General features: G+C 45.1%; 1 protein-coding gene across 2 annotated transcripts in view; it reads right to left on the reverse strand.

The window, feature by feature from the left end:
- Positions 1-1,883: 1,883 nt before the first annotated feature.
- LOC111860740 (pituitary adenylate cyclase-activating polypeptide type I receptor-like) overlaps positions 1,884-13,327 on the reverse strand; it is a 32,215-nt gene continuing 20,771 nt past the window's right edge. For both annotated transcript variants that reach the window (XM_072710561.1, XM_072710560.1), the window contains 8 exons: positions 12,480-12,612; positions 10,247-10,400; positions 10,061-10,121; positions 8,829-8,898; positions 8,619-8,710; positions 6,108-6,237; positions 5,734-5,775; positions 1,884-2,109 (listed from right to left, as the gene is read on the reverse strand). In XM_072710561.1, coding sequence (XP_072566662.1) covers positions 1,927-2,109; positions 5,734-5,775; positions 6,108-6,237; positions 8,619-8,710; positions 8,829-8,898; positions 10,061-10,121; positions 10,247-10,400; positions 12,480-12,612 — 865 coding nt within the window. In that variant the 3' untranslated portion in view covers positions 1,884-1,926. The remainder of the gene's footprint in view (positions 2,110-5,733; positions 5,776-6,107; positions 6,238-8,618; positions 8,711-8,828; positions 8,899-10,060; positions 10,122-10,246; positions 10,401-12,479; positions 12,613-13,327) is intronic.

The raw sequence follows: 13,327 nt of genomic DNA on the forward strand, positions 1-13,327 counted from the left end.
TAACCTTATGGCTTGACGGAATAAACACATTGAAGCTATTCACCTGTATTATTCCATTTAAAATATATATCCACAATTAACTTCTGACACAAAACACACTGATGGACAAGCTAAAGGGCTATTTTCCAACAGATATTAATTCGGCATTTTTTTCTGTTAATATAAACTATTTACAGCACATCACATGAACATGTGATATGTATTTAAAATAATAAACTTTACAGTTTAGTGCTCCAGGTTTATACATTTTTAAAAAGTCCTTTAAAAAATCCTTAAACCTTAAAATATTCTTTATCTTAAAAAACAAAATCATGTGGTGACTTGATGCAGGCTTTATTTTTCTTGCTTTACGAAGGGAATTATCTTCTAAAAAAATAATTAATATTGCAAATGAGATAGGTGCCTTATTTGAAAATAATTTGTATGGAAAATGTGTGACATCCCTTAATAAAATTCCTAATAAAAGTAACCAGAATTATTTAAAATGATAAAATATTACAAAAGTGTCACTGATGGCAAGGATAGCTGTAAAAATGTCAGTGTGCTGTGCAAATGCAGCACGTTCATAATTATAAAAGTCAAAGTGTTGAGCACAAATATTATACTTAAGAACAAACAACTTATTTCCCTGCTTTTCAATATGTGCTTTAATACATTTAATACTGTCTTTTGTGTTATGGATTGATGCACATTAATAGCTTCACTGTTAAATGACACATGAAAAAAAATCATTGATTTTTTTCAATGAAAGAATCATTGATACTCACAATAAAGCTACTTATTGATACAATATGGGCTGAATGAAAATCTAATATTCATTTTCCTGTTATGTTGTATTAGCAAGTCTATGTCTATATTATATTTCCTGTGTATTATTGACACTGTTTTAATGTATGTATTTTCATTTCAGTCATTCCCTACTCTCTGTAATACATAATTTATAAAATCCATAATTTACACTGTCATATTTTATATAAAAATACCCAGCTTTTAAACCTGTTTCCTGTCACTAGCAGCCTCTAATTCATATGACCTTTCAGTGCAGTCTCCTATTAAATCTAAGGATGGCAGATTAACAGATTATTTTTCAGATATTTTTTTTTCTTTTTTCTCCTATTTTCCCCTATTATAACCAAAACTCAGCATTAATAGGTCCATGGATGTAGACATGTACGTCTGGGATTCATTTGGGTTTATGATTGGTTGGTTAGGTACCAGCAACAGTGACATCACCAATGACCTCAGCAATGACGGTAACAATGACATTTCGGGTCTCATGACAAAATAATTTACAGAACTCATTTACATTCTCTACTGACCCCACCTCCAAACAATATTAGTTTTCATAGCAATGAACGTTGAAGGCGAGTGTTTCTTTTTCCTCGATTGGCACATATGACACACATTTATCTTGCCTCTGTGCATCGTACTGTACACTTCCAACTTCACTCCTGAAATGTCTTACATTTGTGATCGCATAACCAGGCTGCCCCCTCAGAAAGCAGCACAACAGGATGCCTTTTTGCATCATCGCATTACCTGCGATTTTAAAACGTGTTCATTGTACTGACTCGTGAAACTACAATGGATGCTCACAAAAACAAAGGGACAGGGGCGATTGTAGGATTTTCAAAAGTGGGGGGTATGAGGTGCTATAATTCAAACAGGTGGGCCAACTTTTTCATTAGCCAATGATATGTTTTGAATTGGTGAGTGACTGGGGAGGGGATACTCAGGCGGCCAATCATTTTTCAGCTGGGGCTAGTGCCCCTGTGGCTCCGCTCCTGCAAAGGCTTTGTCCTCTTTGGATGCTGACTGCAAACTCACACTCATTTGAACAGACAGCAAGCGTTTAGTGAAGGTGCCTCTGTCAGTACTTGCCTCTGTACTGGCCCCCCAGGGGGCAGAGGGATCTGGATCAGGCTCTCAGATGGATGAGACGCTGTTCTGGGCCTCGAAGGACAGCAGCTCCTTGGGGCTGGCCTTCTCCAGCACAGAGATCTGCGTGACAGTGCTGCTTTCGGCGAATAGCGTCCGCCGTCTCTTGGCAAAGCTCAGGTAGCCTTGGCTCTGCCACTTGCACAGTCGCTTTTTTAGCTCGGCCTGCACCTGCAGCCATCGGGAGAAACATTCCCTTAACATTCACAAAATGTTCACGCAATGTTCTTGATGCATCCACGTGGTGTTCTCACTATGTACATGTAATGTTCTCGCTACATTCATACAACATTAATGTAATGTTCTGGCAATGTTTACACACTGTTCTCAAATATCCATGCAACAATGTTTACACAATATTCTCAAAACGTTCACTCAGTGTTCATGCGATGCTCTCACAATGTTTACACCAGAGGTGGAAAGTTCAGGTACAGAAAGTAAAAATCCAGACTAAGATTTTGTTTCAACTAACCAGTAGAGCATGCATAAAGAGTCACGGTGACAAAGTACTCAGCTGGTTAGTTGAAACAAAATCTTGATCTAGATTTTTACTTTCTGAAGCTGAACTATCCACCTCTGGTTCACACAATGTTCTCAAACATCCGTGCAATGTTCAAGCAACATCTTTGTACTGTTCATGCAAGGATCTCGCAGTGTTTATACATTGTTCTCATAAAGTTTTGCTCAGAAATGCGAAAGACTGTCCCGTCTTCACCCACATGTGTGACAGAGTATTTTTTGGCTGAAAAATCCACTTTTTCATCAATGCACGTTATTTTTATCTTAGGTTTAAGGTTAGGGGTTAGGGTTAGGGCTGCAGTAAGGAGTGGGATCAGGCACCACAAACTGTGCACATGAGGTCAGGTCAGGCCAGGTTGGGGAGCATGTGCTGATGCAGCGCGTTGCCGCACCCACCACATGGCGAAACTCCACAGGATCCCGACTCGGGACCCCCCAGGCAGACACACGGTCCAGTCCCACCCTCCAGAAATCCATCTGCCGCAGCCAGGTGTTACGTGGGTGTGCCCTCGGCCTGGTCCAGCCCCTTGGGTCCTCAGCAACGAGGATCCTGTGAGCTGGGTCACCCTCAGGAAAACGTGCTATGTGGCCGTAGTGCCGTAACTGACGCTACCTTGCAATGCAGGTAATGTGCCTCATTCGGGTTTCCTCTAGCAACCGCTCATTCGACACAAAGTCAAACCAGCAGTACCCAAGGATTCTCCGAAGAGACACAGTACTGAAGGAGTCCAGTCTTCGTCTCAGCTCACTGGATAGCATCCATGTCTCACAGACATACAGCAAGACAGGGAGCAGCAGGACTCTAAATACTTCGACCTTTGTCATCTTGTAAAGATATCAGGATCGCCACAAACCCCTTTCCAGCAACCTCATGACCACCCATGTTCTCCTAATCCATCTGCTGACTTCATAGGAAGAGTTAGCAGTGACATGAACGTCACTGCCGAGGTAAGTGAATCTCTTGATGAGGTCGACAGCTTCCCCATAGACAGACACACTATTGAACATACCCCTGGCAAACTCCAGAATCAACTGGGAAGAACGCAGAGGATCTCCCTCCACACTGCACAGCAGACACTGTACCAATGTACAGGCCGGCCATGATGTCCAGAAGCTTTGGGGGGATGCCGTAAAGTCTCAGGATGTCCTGCAGGGCAGCTTGATCAACTGAGTCAAACATTTTACGATAATCAACAAAGGCTGCAAAGAACTTCTGTCAATATTCACGCTTGTGCTCAATGAGAACCAGGATGCAGTCGATGGTAGACTTTGTAAGCGTAAAACCAATCTGCTCCCACTGCTCATAGGATGACCCAATCAAGGACCTTACCCAGCACTGAGAGCAGTGTTATCCCCCTATAGTTGCCACAATCCAGGCGATCACCCTTCCCTTTCCAGATAGGGACTACATGTCCCATTTTCCAGTCAGTTGGGATGACGCCTGACTCCCAAATGGAAGCAAAGATTGCCTGCAATGCCAGGAGGACAGCCTTACCACCAGCCTGGAGAAGTTCACCCCGGATACCACAGATCCCTGCGGCCTTCCCTGCCCCCAGCTGATTCACTACCCGTGCAATCTCAGTGAGATTTTGTGGTTCACAGCTGATTGGAGGACAGTGGACCCAGAGATGTCCAACGTCCTAGCCGGAGGGTCAGCTTTAAACAACTGCTCAAAGTAGCCAGCCCAGTGGGTCACAACTGCAGTGTCATCCATAAGGAACGTTTTATCATCCACCCTGACTGCAAGTCTCCGAGGAACAGATTCAGATGTACGTAATGCTTCGATTCCTCTGTAAGCAGGACGTGGGTCACTACACCACAGATGATGTGTCACCTGCTCACAGATTTGCCTAACAAACACCTCTTTGTCTGCCCTCAGAGCCCTCACAACCACTGTCCTCAGTTCCCGGTATAGATTGGAATCGCCACCAAGTTGTGTGCTGTGCCTGCTCTCAATAATATCCAGGGTGCCCTGTGAGATGAAACACCTCCTACTGGGAACACCAGCAACACCAACACAACCCTCAGCAACCTTCAGGGTCTTATCATGGAAAGTCTCTCACATCACATTAGAGTCGGCAGTCGCACCCAAGTCTGCAAGCTCCTCACACAAACTGCATGCAAACTCATCAGAAACAGCTTGATCTTGGAGTCTGGCCAAGTCCATCCTCATTCTCCTAGTAACTGATAGCCAACTGGATCTAAGCTGAATCTTCAGAGTAGCAACAACGAGTCTATTGTCAGAATTCACAAACTGGGCACTTCTGTAGACCCTGCAGTTCTGCAGGAGCCTCCAGTATCTGCCCACGAGGATGTTATTGATCTCTTTCGCCGCACCACCAGTATTGGAGTACCAAGTCCAACTATGCTGCTCAGAGCGGTGGAACCAGGATCCAGCAACCCGCAGCCCCTGACCTTTCACAAAGTCGAGGAACATGGAGCCACTCCAAACAGCTACTCCCTGAGCATGTCAGCCATCAGAGCGACCAGACTAAAAGTAGGTATACCCACCCACAGACATCTGGCCACTCCCTGGTCTGCGTACCTCAGAGAGTGCCAGCACCGAAATGCGGAGTTTATGAAGCTCACCCGACAGCAGAGGAAGATGGTTATCTTGCCGGAAAGACAAGACGTTCCACGCGCCTACCCGGAAGGGCCGCCTCAAATTGGAACTCAAGTGCAGCCATGCAGCAGGCGACACCTCAGCACCACACCAGCCCCGATCCCCAACACGCCTGACCCTATTAGCTCTCCGACAGCTTCAACTCTTTCGGGGATGAGGATCCCGAAGGCTTTCCCCCATCCCCTTCATGGTGTGTGCAGCCTTCCTGTGGGTGGCTGCAGCAGAGCTACTCCCATGGGGAGCAGAAGGATGTCGTACCTGTTTAGACTGAGCTGCTGTGAAGTGTTTTACAGTGGCTGGAGTGCCAATCCCGCCACCAACCCAACCAAGCCAGATGCAGTTTAACGTCATACCCAAGACAAAAATGTTGAGGTTAGCATAAAAGGTGAAGTTGGCATAAAAGCCAGCTCGCATATGTCTCAGACTTGTAAATGTGGTCCAAACATTCTCACAAAAGCCTTTAGGATGTTATCAGATGTTATCACTCCCCTGCCTTCCCTACAGCTTGTGCTGCTGTCCTGTTAGGTGTCCCCTTCCGGGACTTTCCAGACTGCTTCTCGGAGACTCCCCGGGTTGCGCGACATACGTCACATCCTGATGGTGTGTGTGTAGGTAATGGAGAGGGCCAGGGTGGGGCCGGTTGGTCTACTCACCTCTCCATTCAGGAAGCAGTAGAGCAGGGCCACAACGAAACCCTGAAAGGCAAAGAGACACACAGGCATCACCCGGCATGCTCACATGAGACATGTACTGTAACATCTCTGTTGAGGGCATTGCATGATTATCGGGGCAGATCTAGGAGTTTTTAAGGTGCGGGAGCATTAGAGGGGCCAGCATTCATACGGGGGGGGGGCAACTTTATCATTAACCAATGATATGTTTTGAGTCAGTTGGCAAATCAGCTTTCAGCTGGTGGTAGTGCCCTATGGATTATTCAGGATGGGGGATGATGGACACCCACATTGCTTCCAGCTCTTGTTAGAGAGTTGGATCGTGGTCCTCCCATCCCAACGTCGCCACCACCTACCTGAAAGGAGCCGAGCCCCAACTCGATGTAGAGCCTGGCCGCCTCCCCAGTGTTCTCGGGCAGGAAGGCGAACACCATGTAGTGTGTGCCGAACAGCGGGATGAGGAACAGCGTTGACTTCGCCAGCCTCCTGACAACACAGAATGAGTCGTGGTCACGCTGCCACTGTGTCACCTAGGAGATGCCTTCTAATTGGGCTGGATTAACCGAAACATTTAAATAAACGCAGCTCGAGATCTGGTGCGAGTGAAGGCTTCTCTTTCATGTGAGAATTCATATACAGTGGTACCTCAGAATTTCTTAAAAGTCGAACCAACCAGTTCGAACAAAAATTACCTAGAACTCGATCTGAATCTCAGAAGTCAAACCGTGAACGCCGACCTAAGATAATTGTATGCGCGGGGAAATGAGTCACGCGGCGGAAACAAAAGGTAACGTTTCAGTCTCACTAACTGAATACATATATTTAGACAGTAAAAATACATTTAGATAATTATAGACAGTAACAGTAATTATAATATAATAAAATACATGTAAAAATAAAGATTTCTTATTAATTATTTTAATATTAATAATAATAATAAAAAAAATTAATTAAAATAATATTGTTGTGCCGAGCGGGGACGGGACAGAACGGAGACAAAGGCGCAGACGTCAGGGTATCGGGGAATACGGGGTTTAATTACAGGTAAGGCAGGCAAAATGTAGATGGACAATACAATGACCGGTCTGGGGAAACAAACTGAAATGCGGACTAAATACAGAGGACTAATGACAACAACCAGAAACAGCTGATCACACGGGGATTCCACACGGGGTTAATGAGGGGGGGTGGCACACGGAAGGAGCGGACGATCAGGGCATGACACATTGTTTTTTTTAACTTTACACATTGTTTGGACACATTTGTTTTCTTACTTTACAAATTACTGTTTTGATAAATGTGCTTAGATGTGTTTAGTACAGTATATGCTCTTCTTGTTTTATCCAGTTCATTTTGTGTTTAAATGCTAAAAAAAACATATTTAGGTGTAATTTTTTGGGGCCGGGAACCAATTAATTAGTTTTCCATTATTTCGAACTTTTAGGATTCAATCCGGAGTTCTGAACGGATTTATTTCGAGTTCTGAGGTACCACTGTATAATAATAATAATAATGATAATTATTATTATCATTACTTATAATAATAATTATTATTAATAATAATAATAATAATAATGATGGGGGGATTATTTGGAAATAGGTGCCCCCACTTTACAACAGGGCAGCCTGAATAAATTTATCCTTAAGCTGAATCTGTTTCATTTATTCTCTGAGAGGACTGGAGGAGTGGCCCGGATATTGGAAACATAAATTCCCATAATCTGACACTGGCAGGGCCGCCCAGACCGGTGCTGGGGAGAGATGGGGAAGAGATTTCGGACACGCTGGGCAGTGATCTGTGTGCCCCTCGCAGTGTCTCAGTACAACATTATTGATTTAGTTGGTATAGCTTTTATTTATTATTTCATAAATAAATTTATATATAAATGGTAGAATTGGCGTCCCATCCAGGCTGGGTCTCTCCCTTTGGCCCTTTGCTGCCTGGACTTTAGGGCCCCCTGCCATATCCCTGACTGTGATAAGCAGTAATGTTGTCAATGGGCCCCCTGCCATATCCCTGACTGTGATAAGCAGTAATGTTGTCAATGGGCTCCCTGCCATATCCCTGACTGTGATAAGCAGTAATGTTGTCAATGCTGTTTTGTTTGGTTCTTCTATTAAATAGTTTTCTTCTGCTTCTCCTCACTTCCTAGCTTGTAGTCTCATGTAAATTCAGAAGCATCTTCTGCCATGTTCTGGGGGGAGATGTATCTGAGTGGGGCTTTACTCGCACACCTGCCCGTGTGACGTATGACTGGTGCTGCCTATTTGGTTTATATGTTCCATAAACTAAAAAGAATGAATTACAGTGGGGGAAATAGTGACTTTGCCCAAGAGCTCAGCTCAGCCTGTAAAATGAAGAAGCACATCGCTGAAGATGGCAACGGGCAAAAAGGATTTGGTTGGGCAAATAATTAATCCAACCAGATGTGGGAGATACAGCATGCTTTGCAGTCCTATATGGGCATCAGACCCCCAAGCCTGCCCTTCCTGTCATTAAAGGACATCTGTACACCAGCATCTGCATCTCCTGTCTGATATTTGTTGGCCAAGTTGCCACTGAGTTATGGACCGCTCCGCAGGTGTTTCTGTCCATGCCAGGAGGACTGAGAAGTTGCTGATCCTGTCCCAATGCCCAAAATTTTCCCAAAATGGGACCACTGGGTGATGAGCCTAACCGAAAGGTTAATGCATTAGCCTCAGTCCAAGAACTGTTGTTCCCCTCACTGTCAGGTGAAGTATCATACTTTGTAAACACAACACTGCCCAGCACTAACTTCATCCATTTACAATCGTTTTGGGCCACAGAAGCATGATGAATTTTCCTGTGTGAACAGCCGACACCGGGGCCAAATGAGTTGACTCACGTAAAATGGCTTGTGTCGTTGCCTCCCACACTGGGCGACTTGAGCTTCTGCACCAGGATGCGAATCACGTTGATGAAGATGATGAAGTTGACCTGCACAGCGGACATATTCTGGTTTGGTTACTGAGATGACCGCCCACTGGAAAAGGCTGCGTAGGAAAGCTTACACGGCCCAGTCACCACGACCAGGAACCAGAGCCGCCGCACTCACCAGTAATGACACTGTTATCGGACCCTTGATGATCCACCAGAAAGCTGCATAGTCGTTATCATCCCAGCATCTGACATGCAAAAAAATTCATTAATAAGCAGGAATTAATGCACCCGGTTTGTGTGTAAATTAACTGAAAGGCAACTGGAACTCATGCTGTTTTATCAAAGGCATCTTCAGTCCAATGGGATTTAAGCTTACTAAGGAATAACACTGGCCTGCCCTCCGTCTCACAACCACACTGACTGCTTTTAAATGAATTGCTGCTACACCGCCAAGTCGTCCTAGAGCAAACACTGTAAGTCTGTGAGTCGTTTAAGGACTGCTATAAATATGGTATAACAACATGCAAACAGGAAACGATCTTTTCAATTGTGCATATTCTGCAAACACACTCTTGCCCTTCTGCCAAATAAATAGTTAATAAGTTACTGTTCTGAGCTCTTCCAGCTGTGGAGACACAGTGAAGCAGGGGCATTTTTATACTGTGTGCCCTTCACCCTGCTCACGAGATGCTCGTGGGCAGATGTCTGCACGAGATGTCTGAAGCAGTGCTTCCCAACCTGGGGTACAAGTCCCCCCCAAGGGTATGTAAAGTCATGCCAAAAATTCTGAGACAAATTCTGAAACAAAGTCCCACTTTCCCATTACTCATGCATGCATTCCAGTTTGCAGTCATGGCTGCAGACTGGGGCGGTTCTAAGGTAAGGAGAGAAGTGGGGCCTTGCAGAGAACCCTGTCAATGAGATGGAGTTCACGATTTAAAAGTATAAAATTCCGTCTGTGTTGATGACGGCAGCTCAGAAATATCAGTGACTGGCACTAGTACACATTCTGTGGCAAGCCAAGACACCACATACAGTGAAGCCAAACCAACACAAAACCATCAACAAACCAATCTCACTCAACAGCAATGCGTCAAGCGGAGAAGTAGGTACCATGAAAGAGGTGCAGATTAGACGAGAACGATATTCCAGTAGGGTTCACATGTATTGGGAGTGAAAAATTTCTGAACATGCTAATGTACTCATTTAAATCAATATGCGGGATTGACTGCACCAAACTAAGTCAAGTGTCTCATAGTATGCTGTTTATATAGTCTGTAAATATGTGTTTTTATGTATGACTAGAGCTAGAGGGGGTCTACAGCAGTGGGTTTTTAATATCTATGGGGGTACATGACTGTAAAAGGTTTGGGAATCACTGGCCCAAAGAAATCTGCCATTTCTTACCCTCTGTTATCATAGAAGTTTCTTGTCAGCACCCAGATGGTCAGAACCATCGTTGGAAGACCTGAAGGAAAATCACTCTCTGGTGTCATTGACTTTTGGAGCACTAGCACAGCACCAGCATTGCGCTACCTGTATGAAGATAACTTGACAGTAACTGCAAAGACCATACAGTAAGATGTCACCTACCCCAGCCAATCAGGATGTACCACCAGAAGTACTTCCTCTGTGACACAAAGGTGAGCGCCAGCAGGGTTTGCAGGTACATCCCTTCCACCAGCAGCCAGAAGTAATTGGCCAGGATGCTGAACTGGAAGAAGGCCACGGCAGACTTGCAGGCGGTCTGTTGGGGTGGGAGGAAGCCATGTCTGAATACCACTTAGACAACTTTTCTTGGTTATGATTGGCAAGTCCAGGGGTATTGAGCAGTCAGGTGGCCCCTGTGACTCATGACTAAAGCTCCTCTCCTCCATCATTTGATTACTTCATCTATCCATCTATGCATCCATCCATCTTCTAACCTTCTTGGTTGTGGTCATGGGGGACTTTTTCCACACGTGGGACACGTTTTACACCTGTCTGCTTCTAGTCTATCTGTAATTCCTGTCAGGAGCTTTGGAGAAGCCATGTTTGGAAGAGAGGTACATTAAAGCAAGCTGAATCTTATTTATCCGAATAAAACAGCACAAGCATCAACTGGCCACTTCACACAACCATGGCTTTTCAAAATCAGGTTCCCGTCAGCCTCCACCAGCTATTGAAAACCTGCAGGTGAGACCTTGGTGAATTAAACCACCATTTTCTTCGACCACATCCTTATGGTTGTTTTACAATAATATATTCTGATATCTCATAGGTAATGGTATGTCATATTAGTGTCTCATAATTTTTAGGGGACCCGCAAGAGTCATTAGTCACTTGTTTTTCAGTATTTTGAGCAGAATATGGATTTGTGTTTAAGGGCTGGTACACAGTCCAATGTGCTCCATACATGTCAGGTAGCAATACAGTAGTTAAGCAACGGCGCTGTTGATCTGAGTATTGGCTAAACATCCTTTTGAACGCGAACATCCTCCCAGCAGCAGATACGGCACAGCGTGAGCAGTCGAGTGGCCTGTCATGGTCGATGTTTGTCTCCCTGATGGCCCTGCTTCTGCTGTAACAGCCTCAGGTCCTCCAGGTTCTCCAGCTGTGATCAGCTGACCTTCACAGGTGAATTTGCAGGAAAAATGTAAAGCGTTTCACTGGATGAGCTCAATCCAGGTCCGCTTGTACGAGGACGTGCAATAGTAAATAAGAATTGGAGACATTACTCAGTGCATGATGCTAAACTGACCCTTCTTATCACATTAAACCCCAGAGTTGGACCTTCAGAGACAAATATGTCTGTCTTCAGGCATAGGCAATGCTGCCTGCTCCCTCCACTAATCCAACCTTTCTGCCATGTTTCCTTTTCAACCTTGTTAAATACTTTTTTTATTTATTTATTTATTTTTCCAGGCATTATTTAATCTTTCAATCCATTGTCTGTTTGCATTTACTTTCTAAAAATACAGCCCCACGCGCCAGATGGGGCTCTTCGCCTTGGTCCCCCTGCTGACGCCTCTTTGTCACACAGTGCCATCTGTGAGCAGTAATCCCAGGACACCAGTGGCTCTGTTCAGACGGCACCATGCTCCTTCCCAGCTTCCCAGGGGCACTTAAAGGGGCGGAGCCACAGAAGTGCCACTCCCAGCTGAAAACTGATTGGCCACTGGAGTGCCCCTCCCCCGTCACTCACCGATTCAAAACATATCATTGACCGATGATGAGGCAGTCCCCTCTGTATGAATTATCACCTGTCTTTAGCCCCCTACCTTAAAAAAATTCTAGAATTGCCCCTACAGCTTCCTCCCTCTGCTTTCAGGAGAAATATAAAGGTTTATTTAAATGCAGTTATGGCCTTTTTGCACCATGGATGCCAGGCTGTGTGCCGTGAAGGCTCGAATAAATCCTAGAAAACACAAACAGACCCATGACAAGTTCAACAATGTCTCGAATCATGGTCAGCACAGGGGGGAGGAAGATCTGTTTACATATTTTCATACGTTTGCGTTGGATATTTATAGCTCCAGCTGTGGCTGCTCTCAGAGGCTCTGGGGGGGGGGGCTACACAGTATAACGAAATAGGGAAATTTACAGAGTCTTTGATGCTGTCGAAATAATTGTAGCTTTTTGTTGTAGGTTCCATCCCACTCAGGGCCTCTGTCTGCGTTTGGTGAAGCTCGTGTTTCTATTTAAGCTTTGCGCTCTAAGAATTTTGGAATTCTCTATACGCTTTACGTAATGGAACCCATTAGTCACACCCAGAGGGTCACCTGACCCATGCCTGGAGGACCCCCCGCCCCCCCCCAATCTTACACTGCTAATCAGCTTGGCTCACCGTGGACACGAAGCAGTGGTCGAGGGTCTCGTCGGCGAAGAGCACGCTATCCTTGATGAAGACGGCGCTTGCCCGCAGGATGAATGAGGCAAACAGGTTAATGTGGATGTAGTTCCTAGTGCAGCGGAACTTCCTGTGGGCAGGGATATGGTCAAGGATCGTACCATCTTTCTGACACTGGGGTCCATGCAGTCCTCATATATCCCTACGATTATTTAGGTGGGATCTATTGATGCAAGGATGTAGAAACTGCGAGGGGCATGTACACCCCTAATATTTAATTTGGATTTATTAATGCCCCCCCCCCCACACACACACAAAATACAGACCTTTGTATTAAAACTAAGTTGTGTCCCCCTCAATATCAAACTCTCCCTTTCGCCACTGCATTTACGTTTCCATCAAACCATAGATTGAACTGATTTAAACTGTCCTTCAGCCCTTCAACTGTTTCATGGCTATTTCATAAGCCCTTTATCACAGCAAATGTGACAATAGCTCAGCAGATCTCCCAGATTCTGCCTCCAGGGAGTCTGACGTCCTCAGAGCCAGGAAGCCATTTTTAAAGGACCTGGACGGGCATCCCACCGAGCACGTGCCCCGCCTGCCGCCCTGGAACCGGCTGCAGGCTGCCTGACAGCGTGCACCAACTACGGAGTTACAGAAAGCATGGATGGATGCCTGGCCTTTGTAAGACAACTACGGAGTCTTTCTGGAATTCTTTCAGGGAATCACTACTGATGACCTACATAAAGGTGCTTTATATAACTTTATATATTTATACAGCTCTGAAAAAACTAAGAGACCACAGCAAAATTTTCAGTTTCAATCATTTGCCAGTTTATGTG

This window comes from Paramormyrops kingsleyae, chromosome 4, assembly GCF_048594095.1.
Source record: "Paramormyrops kingsleyae isolate MSU_618 chromosome 4, PKINGS_0.4, whole genome shotgun sequence".
Lineage (NCBI taxonomy): Eukaryota > Metazoa > Chordata > Actinopteri > Osteoglossiformes > Mormyridae > Paramormyrops > Paramormyrops kingsleyae.